At 35.7% G+C, this 25672-nt stretch overlaps 1 protein-coding gene across 6 annotated transcripts in view; it reads right to left on the bottom strand.

Annotated features, from left to right (window-relative positions):
* Positions 1-25672, bottom strand: part of LOC122454507 (syntaxin-binding protein 4-like) — a 93331-nt gene that overhangs the window by 43745 nt on the left and 23914 nt on the right. For 5 of the 6 annotated variants that reach the window (XM_043489080.1, XM_043489058.1, XM_043489087.1 and 2 more), the window contains 4 exons: positions 19290-19396; positions 18892-19111; positions 17356-17434; positions 8139-8233 (listed from right to left, as the gene is read on the bottom strand). In XM_043489080.1, the coding sequence (XP_043345015.1) occupies positions 8139-8233; positions 17356-17434; positions 18892-19111; positions 19290-19396 (501 nt within the window). The remainder of the gene's footprint in view (positions 1-8138; positions 8234-17355; positions 17435-18891; positions 19112-19289; positions 19397-25672) is intronic. The other variant, XM_043489073.1, reaches the window with a different exon arrangement.

The raw sequence follows: 25672 nt of genomic DNA, 5'->3' as shown, positions 1-25672 counted from the left end.
AGTCTGCATAGGGATGCTCTCACATAAGAATACTCCCTCAAGACCACAACAGGCACATCTTTCACCTAAATTCACAAAGACAGAGAAAACTAAAATGGACAGACAGAGGAACTACTCTCAAATGAAAGAGTAACAGAAAATCCCTGAAGAAAGTAAATAATGAAACAGAAATAATTTTCCAGATAAAGACTTTAAAACATTCCTAACTAAATTAAGGAAAATAATTTATCTAAACACAGATCATTTGAACAAGGAACTAGAAAATATAAAAAAACATATAGCTGAAAACAGATAATTAATTAAATATCTGAAATAAATAAAAAAAAAACTCTAGAAGAAATGGATGCAAACTAAATGACACAGAAAAATGCATTTGTGATCTGGAAGATAAAATAATGGAAATCATCCAATCAAAATAGCAGTTAGAAAGGCAAATTTTAAAAAGTAATATACGACATCTTTGGGATAATATTAAGTATGCCAATATTCACATTATAGGGTTTCATATAACATGAGAAGAAAAGCGAGAGGAAGAAAGGGTATCAAAAGCATGCATGATTAAGTTGTGGCTGTAGATTTCCCAAACGAAAGGAAGGAAACGTTATCTGGGCACAGGCAGCACAGAGGCTCATTAACAAGATGAACCCAAACATACCTACAGTAAGATATGTCATAATTAAAATGGTAAAAGTTAGAGACAGTTCTAAAAGCAGCAAGAAAAAAACAGAGTTGTATACAAGGGAATATCCATAAGGCTAACAGTTGATTTTTTTGTAGAAACTTTGCCGGTAAGAAGGGAGTGGCATGTATATTCAAAATGTGGAGACTCTACTCAGCCATATTATCATGTAGAAAAGAAGGAGAGATGATTTCTCAGACAAGCAAAAACTGAATGAATTCAGTAACACCAGATCTACCCTTAAAAAAAAAAATGCTGAAGGATCTTCTCTAAATGGAAAGGAAGTAAGCATCTATAGGAAAGGATAAAGCACATTAGAAAAGACAGATATATAATAGGGATCACAGTTTACTTAAAAAACTTAAATAAGCCAATATGTGGATTAAAAGATAAAAAACTATAAAAGCAACTCTACAATAAACAGTTACGGGATAAACATCAACAGTAAAATCTGAGCTCAAAACCTAAATATGGGGGAGGAGAGAAAAAAATGTAGGTCTTCCAGAACACATTTGAATTTAAATGCCTTTCAGTTTAAATGAAGTAAATATAACTCTGGGTCAACATACATGAACCCCATGGTAAACACACAGCAAAAACTTACAAAAGATACACAAAAAATAAAAAATAAAAGAAATCAAGCAAATTACTAAAGAAAATCATCAAACCACAATGGGAAAAGCAAAAAAAGAAGAAATAAACAGAGAAGACCTACAAAAATGACAGAAAAATAAGTAATAAGATGGCAGTAAGTAATTTCAGTTCAGTTCAGTCACTCAGTTGTGTCTGACTCTTTTCAACCGCATGGACTGCAACACTCTAGGCTTCCCTGTCCATCACCAACTCCCAGAGCCTATCAATAATTACTGTAAATGTCAACAGAATAAACACTCCATCAAAAGATGGCTGATTGGATAAAAATACAAAATCCTTCAATACACTGTCTAGAAGAGAATCACTTTAGGGAAGTGAAGCACTTCATACAGACTGAAAGGGGACAGAAAATAGCTATTTCACGCAAAATGAAAATGACAAGAAAGTGGTAACAATATGTGTATCAGACAAAATAGACTTTAAAAGAAAGGTTATTACAAAGGCAAAGAAGAACATTATGCAATAATAAAGGGATCAATATAAGAAGATATTACACTCATTAATGTATGCACCTAATAACAGGAGGACCTAAATATATAAAGCAAATATTAATAGAAACAAATGAAGAAAATGACAATAGTACAATAGCAGTAAACTTTAACACCCTGCTGACATTAATGGACAAACTGTCCAAACAGAAAATCAATCAGAAAATCAATAAGGTCCTAATGACACAATAGAGTTGGATTTAATTGATATCTACAGGGCACTGTAGATGCCCAAAGGAAGCATATGCATTCTTTGCAAGTATGCATGAAATGTTCTCTATGATAGATCACATACTCAACACAAAACAAATCTGAACAAATCTGAAAAATTACATCAAGCATCTTTTCTGACCACAATGGTCTTAAACTAGGAATTGACCACAGAAAGAAAAATACAAAAAGAATAAACACATGGAGACTAAACAACATGCTATTAATATGGGTCAATGATGAAATCAAAGAGAAATTAGAAAATACCTCAAGACAAATAAAAATGAAAATATAACTTTACAAAATCTTTGAGATGTTTAAAAGAAAAAAAACCACAAACAAACCAAAAAACAGATCTGAGAGGGAAGTTCACAGTGACACAGGTCTTTCTCAAGAAATAAACAACCTAACTTACCATGCATGAGAATTAACAAAAGAACAAAGCCAAAAACCAGCAGAAGGAAGGAAATAATAAACATCACAGAGGAAATAAAATAGAGATAAAAAAGACAATAGGAAAGAATAAAATCAAGAGGTGATTTTTTGAAAGGATAAATAAAACTGACAAATGTGTATCTTGGCTCACCAAGAAGAAAAAAAGAGGACCCAAATAAACAAATTAAGAAATGAAAGAGGTGAAATAATAACTGACATCACAGAAATACAAAAAATCATGAGAATACTATAAACAGTTACATGCCAATAAATTGGACACCCCAGAAGAAACAGATAAATTTCTAGAAACATATAAACTGCTAAGACTGAGTTAAGAAGACAACAATTTGAACAATCACTAGAAGTAAAATAGAATCTGTAATAAAAATAATAGAATCTGCAAACAAAAGTCCAGGACCAACCAAATAGCTTCACTTGGGAATTCTACCAAACATAGAAAGAACTTATACCTATCCTTTGTGAACTATTTCAAAAAATTTGAAGAGAAGGGAGCACTCCCAAATTCATTCTACAAGGCCACCATTATTGTGATATCAAAACCAGACAAAGATGCCACAAAAAATTAATCATGTGCCAATTTCATTGATGAATACAGATGCAAAATCCTCAAAAAATATTAGCAAACCAAATCCAATAATACATTAAAAAGATTATACACTGTGATCAAGTTGGATTCATTCCAGGGGCACAAAGATGATTCAATGTATGCAAATCAATCAATGTGATATATACCCCATTAACAAAAGAAAAGATAAAAATCACATGATCACCTCAGAAGACGCAGAAAAAGCACATGACAAAATACAACATCCATTCATGATTAAAACTTGCATCAAAGTGGATATAGAAAGAACACATCTGAACATAGTAAAGGCCATTTGCAACATACACAAACCCAAGATAATACTAATGATGAAAAGCTAAATTACTTCATGCTAAATTCAGGAACATGACAAGAATGCCCACTCTAACCATTTCTACTTAAATATTAGAAGTTCCAACCACAGCAACAAGACAAGAAAGAGAAATGAAAGGTATCCAAGTTGAAACTGAAAACGTAAAATTGTCACTACTTGCAGATGACATCTGAGAGTCATCTGTTCTATAGAGAGAAAACCCTAAAGTCTCTACAGAAAACTTTTAGAACTAATAAATTATTTAAACAAGGTAGTAGGATACAAGATTAATATATAGAATTATGTTGTGGTCTATAAACCAATAATGAAATATCAGAAAGAGAAAGACAGCCATTTAAAAGCCATATCAGAAAGAATAAAATGCCTAGGAATAATCTTATGGTGAAAGACATATACTCTGGAAACTAATAAAACAACAATGAAGGAAACTGAAGTTGATATAAAGTGGAATAAGAGATCTACAGATTTAATTCAATCTCTATTAAAATATCAGGACATTTTCACTGTACTAGAATAAACAATCATAAAATTCATATAGAAACAGGAAAGACTGCAAATGGCCAAATCATCTGTAACAAAGGAGGTAAGAATATACAATGGAGAAAAGATCATCTCTTAACAAGTGGTTCTGGAAAAACTGAAGTCACGTGTAAAATTACGAGATTAGAACATTCTGTCACACCATATACAAAAATAAACTCAAAATGGTTTAAAGGCATAATGTAAGAACAGAAACCAGAAAACTCCTAGAAGAGAGCATAGGCTGAATACTCTTTGACATAAATTATAGGAATATTTTTTTGAATCAGTCTCCTAAGGCAAAAGAAATAAAAGCAAAAATAAACAAATGCAACCTAATTAAACTTAAAAGCTTTTGTCCAACAAAGGAAACCATAGACAAAATGAAAAGACAAGCTATGGAATGGGAAAAAATATTTGTAAATGATGCACCAGACAAGGGATCAATATCCTAAACATATAAAAAACTAATAAACTCAATATAAAAAAAAAGACAACCTAATCAAAAAATGGACAGAACACAGAACCTGAATAACCATTTCTCCAAAGAAGACATACAGATAGCTAATAGGCACATGGAAGGACACTCAACAAAACTACTTACAAGAAAAATGCAAATCAAAACAATAGAGAGATAACCAGTTCACTCTTGTCAGAATGACTACCATTGAAAAAGCCTACAAATATTGAATGCTGCAAGGATATGGACAAAAGGGAACCCTTTTACACTGTTAAAAGCAGTGTAAACAGGTGCTGAAATTTTGGAAAATAGTAAATAGCTTCCTCAAAAAACTGAAATCACAACTACCATATATGATTCAGCAACTCTACTCCTGGGTATGTATTGGGAAAAAAATGAACACACTAATTCAAAAAGATACACTCACCCTAATGTTCATAACAGCACTATTTATAACAGCTATGTCATGTAAGCAACCCAAGTGCCTCTCAACAGATGACTGGATTAAGAAGATGGGTGTGTGCTTGTGTTTTGTGTGAGTGTATATATAATGGAATACTACTCAGCCATAAAAAATGAATTTCTGCCATTTGCAGCAACATGGATGGACCTAGAGAATATACTTAGTGAAATAAGTCAGACAAAGACAAGAATTATATGATATCACATGTGGAATCTAGAACACAATACAAACGTATATACAAAACAGACTCAAAGGTATAGAAAAAAAATTTATGATTATCAAAGAGGAGAGGAAAGGGGGGAATTATGGACAAATCTCAGGTATGGGATTAACAGATATAAGCTACTATATATAAAAGAGATGAACAGCAAAGATTTACTGTATAGCACAGGAATTATAGTCATTTTATAATGACCTATAATGGAGTATAATCTGCAAAAATTCTGAATTACTATGCGATATACTTGAAGAACATGGAGAAGGAAATGGCAACCCACTCCAGTATTCTTGCCTGGAAAGTCCCATGGACTGAGGATCCTGGTAGGCTACAGTCCCTGGGGTCGCAAAGAGTCGGACACGACTGAGCGACTTCACTTCACTTCATACTTGAAGCTAATATAATACTGTAAATTAACTACACTTCAATTAGAAAAAATATTGCAGGTAATTTATCTTTGATTAAAAATAGGTTCCAATAATTTCTTGAATAACTAATGTCATCTTTAAACTGTAAATAAAAATACAAATTTGTCAGTTTAACCGTAAATAAAAATGCAAATTTGTCAGACACATAAATGTCCTTAACTTTTTCTGATATCTAACAAATGATGAATTTTAAAACTGTCACTCCTTAATATATTAGTCACGTACTTCCCAACCTAATACAAAGAATACCTCATTAACTATATTCAGACATTGGGTACCATTGCTCACTACAGATTTCTTCAAATGTTATAGAAATGGCAAGAATAAAGTAAACATCAGTGAAATGGCATCTGTAACCCAAAGCATCTTTCTCTGGTACAAAAATATAGATAGCAAGGAGGTGCAATAATTTTCCACCTTCAAGCCAACTAAAAAGTATATCCCTATTTCTATGTTTAACCATACCTACTTATAAGTTTAACAATGGGATCAAACGAGACACATAGTATTAGTTCAGTGTTAGAAATTACTTTCCAGTATATCCTGATATAAAACTGTCTCCGTAGACTACTAAAACATGAAGGAGTTCATGAAGACAATGCCCCAGAAACATACATTTCACAGATAATTTCCCTCATCAAATTCTAACTTCTCTGCCTTTCTTAAAAATTGTGCCCCCCACCCAATTTTTTGTTAACTTGTTCTGTTAAGAAAAATGATGGATAAGGAAGAAAATAAGATAACTGGGACATTGTTTCTTAAAATAAATTGCAACCCAGAAAAAAAAATTGTTTTGGCTAATGACTTAATAACCACACAACCAGTCAACACCTTTTCCCTGTGAAATATTTATATTACCAATTTCCTAGATACTATATGTAAATACTTATAGGAAATAGAGCAATAAGATAGAATTTTATTACATTTTAAACAACATGAACACATTTATCAGTAAATAGGAAATATGTTAAAAATGTAATGGACAATAAAGTTGAATCTGTCTACAAAGTAGCAACTAAAATAGAAGGATCTACTTCAAATTAAACTGATACAGATATTACTACATTAATATGCAACTATTTAAAAAGGTAAGAGTAACTTAGAAAACATGGGTGGACAGAAGCTAAAATGGATTTTAGAAAAAAATATTTATTGCATGAAATTTAGTTTCAAACTCTGAAAACAAAGACTGCTCTACTAAATACAGTCACTGAAAATATCTGGAATAAAAGCAGGGAAGCTGAATTTACACAGAATGTAGGTTTCCTTGGCTATAAAACTAATTTTATTTTGCTACAAAAATAATCAGTTTCCTTAGGCTAAAAGGAAGACTAAAAGTGGAATACCGATTCAATATGCAAGCAACTCACAGTTCTCGGAATCAATACAATTTAGATGATTTTCATATCTCTAAAAAAATTAATCATTTTTTTAAAGTATGTGCTAGAAAAATTTAACTAGCTTAATTCAAGGAATAAACACTGCCAGGTAAAGTCATTAGCTGAATAATTTCCTCCTTATCCAGAGGAATGATTAGTATTAAACCTCAGATATTTCAAAATGTATATAACAGCAATATCATTAAAAAACAGTAGTTATTCATTTTTAGATATTAATAGATATGGTTTTAAACCTCAAACATTCTATTTTTTGATGATGTTAATGTTACTGATTGTAAAACTTGCCATTATCCATAACTTACATTTCAGCCACAAAAAGAAAGTAAAACATAGAAAAAGATACTCAGGATTTTGAAGACACAAGGGAGACATATCAAGTATCTAATTAATGAGAAAATTTTATAGAGCACAAATCAGATTTGTGTGATGGTACAGATTTAAGTAGTGGTACAAAGAGATTGCAAGCTTTCACTCGCTGATAAAACACAGAAGATTTCAGGGTAAAGTGATGTTCATTGCTACAGATGTGCAAAAATGGTAATTTTGGCCTAAACTATAAACGTTAGCAAGAAGCTGGACAAAGGAGTTGGAACTGAGTCAGAATTTGAACAATGAGTAAGATTCAAACTGGTGTTATAAGGGTATTATTAGAGGACCATGCAAAGGTCTGAATATGTGAGTGAATGGTAATGCATAATTACTCTAGCTATGCATTTTTATACTCTTCCTAAATGTAAAAAATCATTATTCACAAAAACTGACAGGAAAGTAGAGGCTGTGAACCTTTAGCGCTATATCCATTTTCATATTTAAAAAACAAACGAACAACCCAAAAACCTTCATATATTTTTGCTGTCAGCTCCTAGGTAACCTGAGAGGAAAAGTTTTAAAATCTTTTTCTGCTTAAAATTTTTCTTTTTTAATCACCTTGTTTCTTTTATAAATAGAAACTCTCAATATAAAGTTATCCTCCATATGATTTTTTGGATACATTGCTACCATTTTCTTTTTATCTAAGTAGGTTTATATTTTGTTGTTTAGGATTTAGCTTCCCTTCACTTTTTCAAAAATTGAGTAATGGGGTATTACTTCCTTGTACTTATTGCCATTACAGGTTTGAAGTCTAATTAACTGCAAATGGATAACTCAAGAAACTAATGGCTCCAATCTTTTATCCTCACAAAGAATGACAATACTTCCTTGCTATAGTTTCACGGAAGAAAACTGAAAAAATTTCAAGTATTTACCATTTCCAGTTTCTCTACCTTAATGCGAACAGATGGACTTAGGGAAATCTTCTTTCCTTGTGGCCCATAGTTATCACTCCAAGCAGGGGCAATATCTAAGAGACAACAGGGTACACATTAATAAGAAATTTAATTGGAATAGAACTTTTCATTTGACAGGAGGTATTCTTGGCTCCTGCTGTTCAGAAAGAATTCTGGCTAATCAGTTGGCAGCTTTCACTTTTGTTTTCATTATTTTTTGTTCTTTAAATCTAAAACGTATCATATAAACCAGCTTCACTTAAAGCCTTAAAAGACGTGGTCTAAAAAGAGTAGCCAATTATGCATTAAGTCCCACAGAAATATTAATTTAAAATACAAACACACATCCCACCACTTACCCTGTCATCATAATGCCTTATTAATTGCAAAATGAAAGTCTTTTTTTCTTCCAAACTTAGTAAAATCATATTAGAAATTCAAAAAGGTCATAATTTCTCTTTGGCAAAAGTAGTTTGCTATATGAGTTCTGAAGGTACTATGGAAAAACTCACAAATGCAAACTGTTTCAAGGTTGCACAAAAAGTATAATTAGTCTGAGAACTTCTTGAACTGAAAATCTTATTTCTTATTTTACAGAAGGGTTATATTTTGAGGAGCATAAATGATTCTCAAGAGTTGAGTGTCATACACCTCTCACTCATTCTCTAACGCCTTCTCAGTATACCCTGACTATTTAGACGAGCTCTATCCTTGATTTATGAGTAAAAACCAGGTGTCCCAAGGGACTAGAATTTGAAAAATTATTTGCCTTAATATGCCAAATTTTGTCAGATTTCTGCAATTCATGTCAATCTTTGTATCTAAATTGTCACCATTCTAAATACACTTTTAAATGGTATTTTACTAGTTCTACATAGAAACAAGAGGAAGAGAAAAAACTTTTTAAAATGTCACATTTTTATGCAGTGTTTTAATTTTTTTTTTTTATTTCTCAGAGCATCTGTCTCTGAGTACAAAATGATTTGCATTCTCTTTCCTAAGAACATAAGAAGTGCATATGAAAATAAATAGTCTTCCTCTAAACCTTTAACACTTCCTTAACATTCTATGTAAAATCTTGAATATAACTTATAGGTGTCAAGATCATAAAAAAAAAAATGGTTACTGACTTTTAACTTTAAATGGAATTCAAAGGTTGAGAAAGACTGATTTTAGTATAATAGAATTTTTACAAATTTGACAAAGGCAACAAAGATGTCTTTTTACTGTGATACCTAATTGTTGGCCAAGGGCTAAAAATAAATTATGAATACATTCTTTTTCCTCTTAAGAGAAATTTTTTGCCAAACTTGAAGTGTAGCATAAAAGGTCAGCATGGAGTAAAGTGGTATGGAAACCCAAGTAGGAGATAAGTCAAACATTATTTTTCATTTTTAGGGTGTGGACATGTGAGTCTTGACAATGACTTTTTAGCCTGGTTCCTGGCCTATCATTAATGCACACTAACACAAGGTGAACCCAAGCTAACTTAATCATGAACTCAGATCAAGACTAACTCTGAGCGTGAATTACTCAATTCAAGTGTGCGTGGAAGGGGTGCAGAGGAGACAGAAGAGAGGGCAGGACAGGGACACATACCAAGGCATGTGTTTTTACTTATGTTTTCCTACATCCAGGCATAAACATTCACTGTGTGCAACAGTGGATATAAGAGAAGATTAGCACAAGAGTTGGACAAGACTTAGCAACTCAACCACCATGCTTACTTTTAGCCAGGCAGTACACTAAGTACTTTGGAGAAGGCAATGGCACCCCACTCCAGGACTCTCGCCTGGAAAATCCCATGGACCGAGGAGCCTGGTGGGCTGCAGTCCATGGGGTCGCTAAGAGTCGGACACGACTGAGCAGCTTCACTTTCACTTTCCACTTTCACGCATTGGAGAAGGCAATGGCAACCCACTCCAGTGTTCTTGCCTGGAGAATCCCAGGGACGGGGGAGCCTGGTGGGCTGCTGTCTATGGGGTCGCACAGAGTCAGACATGACTGAAGTGACTTAGCAGCAGCAGCAGCAGCACACTAAGTACTTTATGTGCATAAACGCATTAATCGACAATAACCACAGTGACACAGGTATTATTATTTCCAACTAAAGATGATGAGACCAAGACCCCAAAAGGTAAAGAAACTGGCACAATATCATATGGCAAGTAGGTGACCATGTAGGATTCTAATCTCTTATGACTCCTTAAGCCAATTGTTTAAATGTGTCAATATCTTTCATAATCAGCAGGAGGAATAAAACAGATCACTTTACAGGAAGTGTAATGGTAAAATTAAAAACCCTAGAAAACTACTATGAAAACTATGTGTACGTGTGTGTTAAGTCACTTCAGTCGTGTCTGACTCTATGTCAGACTGTCACCCATCAGGCTCCTCTGTCCATGGGGATTTTCCAAGCAAGAATACTGGAGTGGGTTGCCGTGCCCTCCTCCAGGGGATCTTCCCAACCCAGGAATCAAATCCATGTCCCTTGGTCTATCTTCATTTGCAGGTGGGTTCTTTACCACTAGTGCCACCTGGGAAGCCCATGTAAACAATAAAGTACTGTTAATAGTAATGACGGCATTAGCAAAGAAAGTCACTCAGTTGTGTCCAACTCTTTGCGACACCATGGACTGCAGCATACCAGGCTCCTCTGTCCATGGGATATACATACATACAAAGATTAAACAGGAGATTAATGTAAAATTATACTAACCCCTCAATGGCTTAACAAAATCTCTCTTCTAGCCAAGCATCCCCTAAATCTTTACCTTGAGCCAAAACTTTAGGAAGATCTAGGCATAAATCCAGCATGCGTTTGTGCATGCTGTAATTCATGGTAGCTTGATCTGGAAAGCACCCACCACAGTTTTCCTCAACTTTCAGTGTCCCTCTCAGTTTCAGCCTTGAGCGCCTTATTTACTCATGTGGTGGGGGATTGAGAATTTTCAAAGTATGGCTTATTTCTCTTGGATCTTCTCTTCCTTTTCTTCTTTTTAGAAGAAAGGAAATGTTTTATGAGTGCAAAATCAATGCCATTTGGTTAATACTATGAACCTTACCCATGGATGTTTTTCTCATCACTAGCTTGTTTTCAGTTATAAAAGCCTTACTGCAGGAGAATTAAGGCTTCTGCTGTGGTAAAGTTAAAGTAATGGTTGTCTTTCTTCACACATAATTCTTTACTGACTTCCTCAGGAATGTCTTTAGTGTGGTTTTAGCTTCCTCACAAACTCTCCCTTCAGCTTATGGCAGTAGTAAACAGCTGGATTCTGAAATATGAAATTTATATAACAGAATAGTTTCTAAAAGCATACTCAAGTATAAAGTGGATTAAAAAAATCCTAACCAGTTTTACTGGCTTCCCTGGTAGCTCAGCTGGTAAAGAATCTACCTGCAATGCAGGAGACCCCGATTCAATTCCAAGGTTGGGAAGATCCCTTGGAGAAGGGATAGGTTACCCATTCCAGTATTCTTGGGCTTCCTTGGTGGCTGAGACAGTAAAGAACCTGCCTGCAATATGGGAGACCTGGGTTCGATCCCTAGGTTGGGAAGATCCCCTGGAGGAGGGCATGGCAACCCATTCCAGGGGCCTGGCGGGCTACAGTCCATGGGGTCGCAAAGAGTCAGACATGACTGAGCAACTAACCACAACCAGCTTTACACTTTACAATGTTTTTGAGATGGGAACAGGGGTAGATTTGCCTCATTAAGTTTATTTTTGTTGAGATTATATTAACACTCATATATTTTTAAGATTAATAAATACCAGCTGGCTGATGGAGTTTAGACGTGACAGTTAAGGATCTAATTTGGGAACAATTTATAAATAACTACTTAGAACAAGTCACAATGTATGTGAGTTTCCTACAGAATTTAGAGTTGACTTTGTTTTTTACCCCTCAGAAATATCTTGTCTACTACATTCTTGTGGAAGAAAATGATTGGTCCTAAAGTCAATTCCATTTCAACTCTAGAAAAATTTCCCATTTTAATTGCATTTTAATATCTACATAGAGCTTACTCACTCAAATTTTTCAGTAGATTATTTTTCTACAACAAAATCAAGCATCATTTCTTATATTCACTGGTGCAAATTTACCTCAGTTTATTCATTACTGTAGGATCTCCTTGCTCTAATTGGATTTGCCTCCTAGGAGCACCTGACATGTAGCTCATCCTTACTTTTTTGCTTTTGATGATGGTGCCTCATTCACTTAGGATGATCTCTTATCTTCATGCATCCACTGATGTTTATCACTTCTTTCAAGATATAGATGATGTCTGACTTTTGCCAAGAAATTTTTCTCTATTGATTTCCATATCTTGTTCAGTCACTCAGTCACGTCTGACTCTTTGTGGCCCACCTGGCTCCTCTGTCCATGGAATTTTCCAGACAAAAATACTGAAGTAGGTTGCCACTTTCTAGTTCAGGGGATCTTCTCGATTGAGGATCAAACCCTCATCTCTTGTGTCTCCTGCATTGGCAGGTGGATTCTTTACCATGAACACCACCTAGGTATTTTGTGACAAATCAGTAACTATGTACTAGCTTCAGGGGTAGACAAGAAGGATGTAAAATTGAATTGAAAGATAGAAGCTTTCACTTCTGCTCTAAAATATATGTCCTGGAATATTATCTGAGCTATATTCTAAACTTCAGTTTCTTTAAAATTAATAATAGCAAAATGTACTGAGAATATTCTCTGTACCAACTACAAATTGCTTAATATACATAATCTTGTTTAATACTCATAAGAACCCCGTGAGGAAACTATTTCAATATAAGCTAATTCAGCTAATAAGTTGGGAACAGAGATCTGAATCTCTAAGTTTGCATTCAGGGCCTGGTAATTAACCATTGTATTTCACTGTATCACACTCCAGTCACTTACGACTTCTTTTCTTAATCCACTTTGTTCCCGTCTTCACATGTCTTGTGCAAGTATGTTATTCATCAATAAGATAGTATGTGTGTATGTGCCATGTGTACTAGGTAGCTTCAGTTGTGTCCGACTCTTGTGTACCCTATGGACTGTAGCCAGCCAGGCTCCCCCTCCATGGGATTCTTCAGGCAAGACAGTACATTTCTCCTCATTTATTGATTGATTTCTGGGTCTTCCCTGCTGCACACAGGCTTTCTGCAGTTGCGGCAGGCAGGGTCTGTGCTCTGGTTGTGGTGCACAGGCTTCTTTCTCACTGTGTGGCTTCTCGTGTTGCAGAGCACAAGCTTGAGGGCACATGGGCTCCAGCAGTCATGGAGCGTGGGCTCACTAGCTGTGGCTCGTGGGCTCTGGAGTGTGGACTCACTACCTGTGGTACACAGGCTGAGTTGCCCTGTGGCATGTGGATCTTCCCGGACTGGGACTGAACCTGTGTCTCCTGCATTGGCAGGTGAACCGCTGGAGCACAAGAGAAGTCTGACAGTATACATCTTAAAGTCCCAAAACTACTCACCACCTGCTCTAGTCAACACAGAACATGGCACATAGTCAAGTACTTATCCAATAAAATAATCACACATACACATAAACAAACATACACATATATAATGCTTTCCAATCTGAATAATGAAGGTTTTTAACCTCATATTTTATTTGACAATATACTATTAAGTATCTCATGAGAAATATTCTAATTCCTTTACAATTCTTACTGAACCATGATAGTACATGACATACTCAGTAAACATTTACTGAATAAATAAATGGCTAAAAGACACATTAAGTAGTTCAATTGTTTTCAAAATTAAAAACAAGTTGCATAAATGCCTCTGCACCACTGTTTGCTTCTTTCCTCTATCTTCTTCTTCTCACATGTGTTCCCAATTTAAAATAAAAACAATATACCAAGAGAAAGGAAATTAATTATGTAAAGGAAATAATACTAAATAACTTTCTAAAGGCCAACAAATCCCATTAAGTAAAAAAGCATACAATTCATGGCTAAAGATTGCTCCTAACCCACTGGTAAATACTGCTCCAAGTCAGGGAAACCACTATGGACCACTATAAATTCCTGTTAAGTATAGGAGCTACGTGCTATAGTCTGAATGTTGTGTCCTCCCAAAATTTCTATGCTGAAATCCTAACCCCCAAGATCATGGTATTAGAAACTGGGGCCACTGGGAGGTGCTTACACCATGACGGTGGAGCCCTCATGAATGGAATTACTGTTCTTATAAAAGAGAACCTACAGTGCCCCCTAGACTTTTCTACCATGTAAGGACAAAATGAGAATTGCAACCACAAGAAAGCTTTCTCTCAGACCATGCTGGCACCATGACCCTGGACTTCTAGCCTCCAAAACTGTGAGAAATAAATGTCTGTTGTTTATAAGTTACCCAATCTGTGGCATTTTGCTAAAATAACCCAGACTATGGCTTTATTGACTGTACCAAAGCCTTTGACTGTGTGGATCACAATAAACGGTGGAAAATTCTGAAAGAGATGGGAATACCAGACCACCTGACCTGCCTCTTGAGAAACCTGTATGCAGGTCAGGAAGCAACAGTTAGAACTGGACATGGAACAACAGACTGATTCCAAATAGGAAAAGGAGTATGTCAAGGCTGTATATTGTCACCCTGCTTGTTTAACTTATATGCAGAGTACATCATGAGAAACGCTGGGCTGGAGGAAGCACAAGCTGGAATCAAGACTGACGGGAGAAATATCAATAACCTCAGATATGCAGATGACACCACCCTTATGGCAGAAAGTGAAGAACTAAAGAGCCTCTTGATGAAAGTGAAAGAGGAGAGTGAAAAAGTTGGCTTAAAGCTCAACATTCAGAAAACTAAGATCATGGCATCTGGTCCCATCACTGCAGGCAAATAGATGGGGAAACAGTGGAAACAGTGGCTGACTTTATTTTTCTGGGCTCCAAAATCACTGCAGATGGTGATTGCAGCCATGAAATTAAAAGACGCTTACTCCTTGGAAGGAAAGTTATGACCAACTTAGTAGTGTATTAAAAAGCAGAGATATTACTTTGCCAACAAAGGTCCATCTAGTCAAGGCTATGGTTTTTCCAGTGGTCATGTATGGATGTGAGAGTTGGACTATAAAGAAAGCTGAGTGCTGAAGAATTGATGCTTTTGAACTGTGGTGTTGGAGAAGACTCTTGAGAGTCCCTTGGACTGCAAGGAGATCCAACCAGTCGATCCTAAAGGAGATCAGTCCTGGGTGTTCATTGGAAGGATTGATGCTGAAGCTGAAACTCCAATCCTTTGGCCACCAGATGCGAAGAACTGACTCATTGGAAAAGACCCTGATGCTGGGAGGGATTGGGGGCAGGAGGAGAAGGGGACAAGAGAGGATGAGATGGTTGGATGGCATCACTGACTCGATGGACATGGGTTTGGGTGGACTCCAGGAGTTGGTGATGGACAGGGAGGCCTGGCGTGCTGAGGTTCATGGGGTTGCAAAGAGTCGGACATGACTGAGCGACTGAACTGAACTGAATTGAACCCAGACTATGACACTATAAAATTTTTACTAACTCTTATTTTGTGGTTTTAATCTACACAATGCTACTAAAGATTAAAATATATAAGTAACAATTTTCTTAATAATTTAGACACATAATTAACTCTTCTTTTCTACACAATTTTCTATAAGGATAGTTTTTCTTTAATTTGTTTTCTCATTTAACTTTTGGAGAAAATTTAAGGGGAAGATTGTGTTCTTGATATTTGAGCCTGGAAACACTTTATTGAATGATAAAAATCCTTTTTTTATGGGTAACTTACACAATTAATCCTTTATTGTTTAAAAACATCAAAAAGTCATTTCATGAAAATTAAGAACCAAGAATACTGAATTCATAATACTCAAGTGTTTTCCAATTTATATCTATAAAATCTCTTCCAAGGAAAATAAAACGTATTTCTTTTCTTAAGCTATGCTCCCTTCTAAATTTCTCTGAAAGGTGCATTTAATATACCTCACCAGGATTTCACTAAAAGGACAAGGAAACCTAATCTTGATTTAAAGAAGACTTTTCATTATGTGGTTTCAACAGTCCATTGATTATTACAGCTTCATAGACACTATTATGATAATGTATCTTTTAAAATTTCAATCCCTTGTTCAGGAAAATTTTCAATAAAAGTCATAATCTAAGGTGCTCAACATCACTCATTATTAGAGAAATGCAAATCAAAACCTCAATGAGGTACCATTACACACCAGTCAGGATGGCTGCTATCCAAAAGTCTACAAGCAATAAATGCTGGAGAGGCTGTGGAGAAAAGGGAACCCTCTTACACTGTTGGTGGGAATGCAAACTAGTACAGCCACTATGGAGAACAGTGTGGAGATTCCTTAAAAAACTGGAAATAGAACTGCCATATGACCCAGCAATCCCACTTCTGGGCATACACACTGAGGAAACCAGATCTGAAAGAGACACGTGCACCCCAATGTTCATCGCAGCACTGTTTATAATAGCCAGGACATGGAAGCAACCTAGATGCCCATCAGCAGATGAATGGATAAGGAAGCTGTGGTACATATACACCATGGAATTTTACTCAGCCGTCAAAAGGAATTCATTTGAACCAGTCCTAATGAGATGGATGAAACTGGAGCCCCTTATACAGAGTGAAGTAAGCCAGAAAGATAAAGAACATTACAGCATACTAACACATATATATGGAATTTAGAAAGATGGTAACGATAACCCTATATGCAAAACAGAAAAAGAGACACAGAAATACAGAACAGACTTTTGAACTCTGTGGGAGAAGGTGAGGGTGGGATGTTTCAAAAGAACAGCATGTATACTATCTATGGTGAAACAGATCACCAGCCCAGGTGGGATGCATGAGACAAGTGCTCCGGCCTGGTGCACTGGGAAGACCCAGAGGAATCGGGTGGAGAGGGAGGTGGGAGGGGGGATCGGGATGGGGAATAAGTGTAAATCTATGGCTGATTCATATCAATGTATGACAAAACCCACTGAAATGTTGTGAAGTAATTAGCCTCCAACTAATAAAAAAATTAAAAAAAAAAAAAAAAGTCATAATCTAACAGAGACCACTGCATGATAGATTAATTTTTCTCTTTTATTCAATGAAGAAAAAAGAAATAATGCACTCTTCTTTAAAGTCTATTGTCACCTTATGCACTCTTCATTGAGAGAGTAATTGAAAAAAATAACAGGAAAAAGGAATTAAATGTGCATTTACCTGTATTAGACATATCTGTAGGGCTGTTGTCTGAAGAACTAACTGGAATCTGTTCTGTTTTCTTGTATCCAGTTTTTATCTAAGAAAGAAAATGAGGAATATGAAATGTCATTTTCTAAAGTAGGTCAAAGACCAGACTAGGTGTTCATGTTAACATAAAAAGAATGATTAATGAGATTAAAGCAACAGTCCTGAAAATATGAAACCTTTAAAATTTTGGTATATTCACCTTCAAACAAAGCAATTCAGAATTAAAGTAACAGCTGCGTTTAGCTCTACCATAACCAAGGATAACAAAATATAAGGCTATGTACCATGTCTCTGAAAAGGTAGTATAACCCCAAATGAAAAAGTATAAGGGCTAAGAGAAAATCTTAAACTCTGTATCTAATTAGCATGGACCCAAAACTGAAGATACCTATGATGAATTTTATCCCACTGACTAAAAGCCTACTTGAGTTTCAAGTTTATTTTATATGCTCTATTCTATAATTCATTATTAACTGCACTGTAGCGATTAGTAATTACAGTCATCCCTTTGTATCTGCCAGTTTTGCATCTGCATATTCAATCAACAGCAAATTGAAACTATTTTTAAAAATTCCAGAAAGTTCCAAAAAGCAAAACTTGAATTTGCAGCACCAGCAACTATATACATAGCATTTATACTGTATTAGCTATTAAGTGTAATCTAGAGATGATATAAAATATAAGGGGAGGGTATGCATAGATTATATGCAAATACAACACCATTGTATACAAGAAACTTTAGCATCCCTGGATTCAGGTATCTGCTCTGGGGGCTGTGGGAGGAGGCTGTCCTGGATATCTACAGATATCAAAGGATGACTGTAATTATATTGATTTCCATGTAGAAACTCCCCCTTTTGTGTGATTCATTATTAAAGACCCTGATTCTGGGAAAGATTGAAGGCAGGAGGAGAAGTGGGTGACAGAGGATGAGATGGTTGGATGGCATTGCCAACTCAATGGACATGAGTTTGAGCAAACTCCAGGAGACAGTGAAGGACAGGGAAGCCTGATATCCTGCAGTCCATGGGGTCGCAAAGAGTCGGAGATGACTTAGTGACTGAACAACAACAAAGCTGAATTACATTCCAGCATATGCATGTGAGGGAACAATATCCGCCTACACTGTGCAGAAAAGAGCTGAGGAACAGAAAGGAAGATTGCTCGTCTTCAGTCAAGCAGAAAACAGAAAAAAAAATAATGAATGGAATAATATGAGAGACTATCTGAAAATAAATATAATCTTTCATATCACAGTTTTGAGCATATCTAAGCATATCTTCATGATGCCATTCCTGATTATGACTTTCCTGACATAGAATACATTGATCTGAAAAATTATTAATAGCACAGCATAAAAATCTTAAACAAAAAAGATCTTTCAAGGAAATACCAATTGGTTAACAAACTATATTACCAAAATTATAGTTCTATTATGTATACAACAAACATAATGACACACAGGGGTTTATGGACAAACAGAGAAACAGAGAAATACAAGATTACCTGATTCCTCCTAAAAGAAGGTAAAATGGCATCTGTAGATTTGGGAGTAGATGAGGTCTTTGGAATTAGTATTTCAGGAGGAGAAGAAATAAGGCTAAATTTTGAGGCTTGAGGTCCATATTCTCCTGTAGCTTGTAAATGGGATGAACAAGATGGATTTTCTAAATGGCTGCTGTCAGATTTCTGTCTTATGAATGCTATCTCCCAAGCAGATTCTGACCTAGCATTAAAAAGAAATCACTTTATGGATATAGTACAATTGAATTCTAAGATGACATTTCAAATATTAGCAGAAAAGACTTGTTTTGGGTCTAAAGTAAGTACTAGGACAACTTAAATTTCTATTTTTACAGAGATATGCTAAATGATTCATTCTATCTTATGGCTAGAATAGTTACCTCAACTTGGCTCTGGTAATTATGCTTTTTGCTTCTTCAAATGATACACCAATCATAGACTCCTTGTTTATTGAGACAAGTTGATCTCCTGGTTTCAAACGTCCATCCTAACAAAAATAGTAATATTTGTAAAGAAACTGATTAAGGTGTTTCTTAAAAACATTATTTACACAATTTTTAAAATTTTAATTAATTTATTATGATATTGTGGTGTTTTTGCCATACATTGACATGATCAGCCATGGGTGTACATGTGTCCCCCAGTCCTGAACCCTCTTCCCACCTCCCTCCCCATCCCATCCTTCTGGGTTGGCCCAGTGCACCAGCTTTGAGTTCCCTGCTTCATGCATCAAGCTTGCACTGGTCATCTATTTCACACACAGTAATATACATGTTTCAATGCTATTCTCTCAAATCATCCCACCCTTGCCTTCTCCCACAGAGTACAAAAGTCTGTTCTTTATACCTGTGGTCTTTGCTGTCTCACATAAAGGGTTGTCACTACCATCTTTCTAAATTCCATATATATGCATTAATATATTGTATTGGTGTTTTTCTTTCTGACTCACATCACTCTGTATAATAGACTCCAGTTTCATCCACCTCATTAGAACTGAGTAAAATGTGTTCTTTTTAATAGCTGAGTAATATTCCATTGTGTATATGTACCACAGCTTTCTTATCCATTCATCTGCTGATGGACATCTAGGTTGCTTTTATGTCCTAGTTATTGTAAACAGTGCTGCAATGAACACTGGGGTACATGTGTCTCTTTCAATTCTGGTTTCCTTGGTGTGTATGCCCAGCAGTGGGATTGCTGGGTCATATGGCAGTTCTATTTTCAGCTTTTTCAGGAATCTCCATACTGTTCTCCATAGTGGCTGTACTAGTTTGCATTCCCACCAACAGTGTAAGAGGGTTCCCTTTTCTTCACACCTTCTCCAGCATTTATTGTTTGTAGACTTTTTGATGGCAGCCATTCTGACGGGTGCGAGATGGTACCTCACTGTGCATTTGATTTACATTTCTCTGATAATGAGTGATGTTGAGCATCTTTTCATGTGTCGGTTAGCCACCTGTATGCCTTCTTTGGAGAAATGTCTGTTTAGTTCTTCGGCCCATTTTTTGATTGGGTCATTTATTTTTCTGGTATTGAGCTGCTTGTATGTTTTTGAGATTAATTGTCAGTTGCTTCATTTGCTATTATTTTCTCCCATTCTGAAGGCTGTCTTTGCACCTTGCTTATAGTTTCCTTCATTGTACAAAAGCTTTTAAGTTTAATTAGGTCCCATTTGTTTATTTTTGCTTTTATTTCCATTACCCTGGGAGATGGGTCATAAAGGATCTCCCTGTGATTTATGTCAGAGAGTGCTCTGCCTATGTTTTCTTCTAGAAGTTTTATAGTTTCTGGTGTTACATTTAGATCTTTAATCCATTTTGAGTTTATTTTTGTGTATGGTGTTAGAAAGTGTTCCAGTTTCATTCTTTTACAAGTGGTTGACCAGTTTTCCCAGCACCACTTGCTAAAGAGATTGTCTTTTCTCCATTGCATATTTTTGCCTCCTTTGTTGAAGATAAGGTGTCCACAGGTGCATGGATTTATCTCTGGGCTTTCTATTTTGTTCCATTGATCTGTACTTCTGTCTTTGTGCCAGTACCATACTGTCTTGATGACTGTAACTTTGTAGTATAGTCTGAAGTCAGGCAGGTTGATTCCTCCAGTTCCATTCTTATTTCTCAAGATTGCTTTGGCTATTTGAGGTTTTATATGTTTCCATACCAATTGTGAAATTATTTGTTCTAGTTCTGTGAAAAATACCATTGGTAGCTTGATGGGGAATTGCACTGAATCTGTAGATTGCTTTGGGAAGTATACTCATTTTCACTGTATTGATTCTTCCAATCCATGAACATGGTACATTTCTCTATCTATTTGTGTCATCTTTGATTTCTTTCATCAGTGTTTTATAGTTTTCTATACATAGGTCTTTTGTTTCTTTAGGTAAATTCATTTCTAAGTATTTTATTCTTTTCGTCTTAATGGTGAATGGGATTGTTTCCTTAATTTCTCTTTCTGTTTTCTCATTGTTAGTGCATAGGAATGCAAGGGATTTCTGCGTATTAATTTGATACAGTTAAAGCAAAGCACAGTATTAGTAAAGAATGACTTAAAGAAAAGAATAAAAAGAAAATTTTTGACAAAGAGTCCCAACAGTAAAAAGTTTTTATTAAAGTCTGGCTTGGTAATATACACGTTTTCCTAATAGCTCAGTTCATAAAGAATCTGCCTGTAATCCGGAAGACCCCAGTTCTATTCCTGGGTCAGGAAGATCCTGTGGAGAAGGGAAAGGCTACCCATTCCAGTAATCTTGGGCTTCCCTTGTGGCTCAGCTGGTAAAGAATCTGCCTCAATGTGTGAGACCTGGGTTTGATTCCTGGGTTGGGGAGATTCTCTGGAGAAGGGAAAGTCTACCCACTCCAGTAGTCTGGCCTGGAGAATTCCATGGACTGTGTATTCCATGGGGTCACTAAAGATTCAGACACAACTGAGTCACTTTCACTTTGCTAATATACATGAATGAAATGGAAATGTTCATGTATTCCTAGAATAAACTTTCATGTTAAGGTATCCTGAAGATATGAAGACACAACCTGGTATACTAGGAAAAGAAGCCTGTTTTAAAAGGTCAGTTGTATGAGATAAAAACAGGTCTGTCTGTGATAAAGTAGGCCAAATCATTCTAGGATATTTCAGAATATAAGACTCATTCAGTTTAGTTTCTGAGCATTCCTATATCTTTCAACCCATCACACATTAAGAGTTATTTCACAGTTAGAATTTTTTAAAATTCTGCCAATGATCTTAACTACATTTCTGTTCATGGTCAGACATCATCTTTTTTGGATCTGCTGTCCTTCCTGTGACTGACAAAGAACCAGTTGGTTATACAAGGAGTTCTACTGACATCCTACTAATAACAACCAATCCTAACTGGCTGCCTGGCATTGTCTTTTCCAGGACCTATCTCTGCCAATGACTATACGCGTGTGTGCTCAGTCGTGTCTGACTCCTGCAACCCCATTGACTATAGCCCACCAGGCTCCTCTGTTCAAGAATACTGGAGTGGGTTGCCATTTCCTCCTCCAGAGGATCTTCCAGACCCAGGGACTGAACCTGCATCTCCTGCTTCTCCTGCTTTGACAAGCAGTTTCTTTACCACTAAGCTACCTGGGAAGTCCCCTTGCCTAAAACTAGCCTAACTGTTTAAGACAAAGCATAAATGTTACAAGATTTAATGTATACATTAGGTAAGTTTTCTTGGTTTTCATTCGTCTTTTAATTCAAACCGGAAAATGAAAAATGAACTCTCTTCATTTTCAGTTCCTAAGATGCTTCTCAATCATTAGTACAAATACAGAAAGCATTATTTCTACAACTAGGGAAAAGTTTATAAAGTTAAAAAGCATTTTTACCCCTGAGGGTATTTAGGTAAATTCCACAAATTCAAGGAAATAGCTTTTAAAAAGCCTTATCATCTAAGCTATATCCTTGGATAACTAATCTTTGATTTGAACTGCATTATATATAACAATGGTGATTTATGGTTACTTTACTGTTGAATAACAATGTTTTATTAAAAAATGTTATTTATTATTATCTTTTACACTGAACACTGAGTATACAGGAAGGCAAATAAATATAAACATGTTATTTCTAATACTGTGTAATAAAAGATAAGATAATCTAAATGAATAATGACCCTATGACCATTCTGAAATATAAACATAAAACCACAAAGTCAATTTGATTTAAAATATATAGTATTTGAAAACTAATTTGGATTTTATAAGCATGTGATTAAATATAACTAGCAAAGTTTGAGAATACACAATTGCTATATTCACAAGTGATTTTTTTCCCCCTCCTTCCATTTGATCAATGTATGGGGACTAAAACACAATAGTAATGCTGGAAAAGGCTAAGCAGCATGGAGAAAGTATCTACCATATGGATCCTACATGTTCAGTAAAATGAAGGAGCTGATTTTGTAATATTTTATAAAATCAAGCCTGATGACAGACTTTGGTAACATATGCATTGAAGTCAACTATGTTCAGACTACACTTAGAAACTTACATAGGAGAACTTGCGATTCAATATTCTAAACATTAGCCTGAGGATGTCACTTCCTCGAGGTTAAAGTGAAATGGTGACAAACAAAGAAACAAAACAACCTTTTTGCCATAGGCAAAAAGATAAGGCTAGTAAAAGTTACCAAAGAACAAACAAAATTCTGGAGAGCACTTAATTCTGAAAAGGAGGGTGGAGAATATAATGGAGTGGGAGGAAAACACATAGGAAGACTTAATAGCAATATTTTCTACTTAAGTCAAACAGTGAAGTCTAAGTGGACTCATGGGTGTTCATTTCATCATTATGCTTTATAAGTCAGATATCTACTCCAATATCTTTTTATATGTGTAAAATGTTACATTATTAAAAAGAAAATTTCCATCCCATTGAAATAAAGCAAACACTCATAACATTTAGGGCTTCCCTGGTGGCTCAGTTGGTAAAGAATCCACCTGCAATGCGGGAGACCCCAGTTCAATTCCTGGGTCAGGAAGATCTCCTGGAGAAGGGAACGGCTACCCACTCCAGTATTCTGGCCTGAAGAATTCCAAGGACTGCATAGTCCTTGGGATTGCAAAGAGTTGGACACGACTGAGTGACTTTAATTTCATGACATTTAAGCTCAACAATGTTTCTAACTAGATGAATTTTATTTTGGTTCTATATTCCAAAATTTGCATTGGAAGTAGGGTCAAACAGTGATTTTTTAAAAATCTAGCTTAAATAAATGTCTGTTAAATCCAACTCTATCCCATTTGGAATCTGCAAAAAATTCTTCCTTAGAATCAGCTTAAAAAGGTAGATTATAACTGAAACTTAATGACTATACTACTATTTACTTATATTCCAAAGCCTGGCAATAACTTAGGGAAAGAAAGGGAACAATGAAGGAAGCTCTGCTTCATTGAAGCAAAGCATTTGAAAGATTCTGACAAGGGGAAAAAAGTTCTTTGAGAACTGGGGTGGTGGACAGTAAATATTTGGTTGTTTTGTTTTACCCTAAACACTCTTAGTATTAACAGTTCCTGGTTTTTATTAAACTTCCTTGGAAAGGGAAAATTCCATGATGATGACTATAAGCCAGATGGCAACTCCATTGTCTGCTATTTGGGCAGGAGCCTTCAGAGGCAGTGGACTGGTGAGGAGAAAAGAGAATGAGGCATGGAAACCAGATAGATCTGAATTCAAATTTGAGCTCCACAGATTGCTAGCTAAGATGTTCATAAACAATGAGAGAAGGTGAAGGAAGGGGATGCAGGAGGTGCATCTCATCCACAAAGAACAAAGAACTAAATTCTAAATTGCCAGAGACAGTTCTTCTCTCTGTGTATCTTATAGAAACCACAGCTGGTTGTCAGTGTTATGGAGAAAAGGCCTTCAGAAAACAGAAGTCGGTAACAGGATTGAGGTGACCTACCTTCTCCCACAATCTCTTCTCTGGCCACACGGTATTAGCCATACAGAGAAAAAGCTCTCAGAAGGCAGTTTAACACATCTTATATTAATATTAAGGTACACCAATGTACTGAAGTAGTGTTTTCCAAGAAGACAAGAGTCAGAGAAGAGAAGAAGAAAGTCTCTGACTGTGGCTGCTGGTGTTTATATATATTTTTCTTTCTAAAGAGTACTTGCAGCAGTTTTTTTTTCTTTTTCTTTTTCTTTTGCCTCCAAGAATAAGATCTTAGCTGATCATGTGAATTTCTGAACCGGTTTAAAAGTCAGAACCTGCAAACTAAAACAAAGCTATTTCTGTAAAAGTCTGGCATTCAAAGCCTGTGAATTCTACCCCAGCTTGATTAATGTGTCTGTGAAGATAGTGACTTCAGGGATTTGCCAAGGCCTCTTCCACACTGTCTAGATTCTGATTCAGCACTTACTGAGCAACCACACAACATGACAGGCAAGGTGCCAAGCACTTTCACACACCCAGCTTCAGTATGAATTTTTTCTCGTTGACATTTATAAAGATGTTGAAATAATAATGTATTCTTAAATACTTGAATACTTCTGTTAAAAACTGACAACACTGTCCATTTCATATTATAACGACTATTACACAGTTTACCAAATAATGTATGACCACAGTATCAGAAACTATCTACATAGCCTGACTCTAACTCAGTATTTCTCAACACAAAGACTGCTCCTGCAAGCTTTTGGATTCCTTTCCCATAATTTCATTAAGTGTCAATGGAGCTATCTTCTCACAATACCAGTTATTAACAAGAATGCAGGCAATTTATTTAAT

This window comes from Cervus canadensis, chromosome 1 (genome assembly GCF_019320065.1).
Source record: "Cervus canadensis isolate Bull #8, Minnesota chromosome 1, ASM1932006v1, whole genome shotgun sequence".
Lineage (NCBI taxonomy): Eukaryota > Metazoa > Chordata > Mammalia > Artiodactyla > Cervidae > Cervus > Cervus canadensis.
Note: the sequence above shows the minus strand (reverse complement) of the source record. Positions and strands in the feature narration are given on the sequence as shown.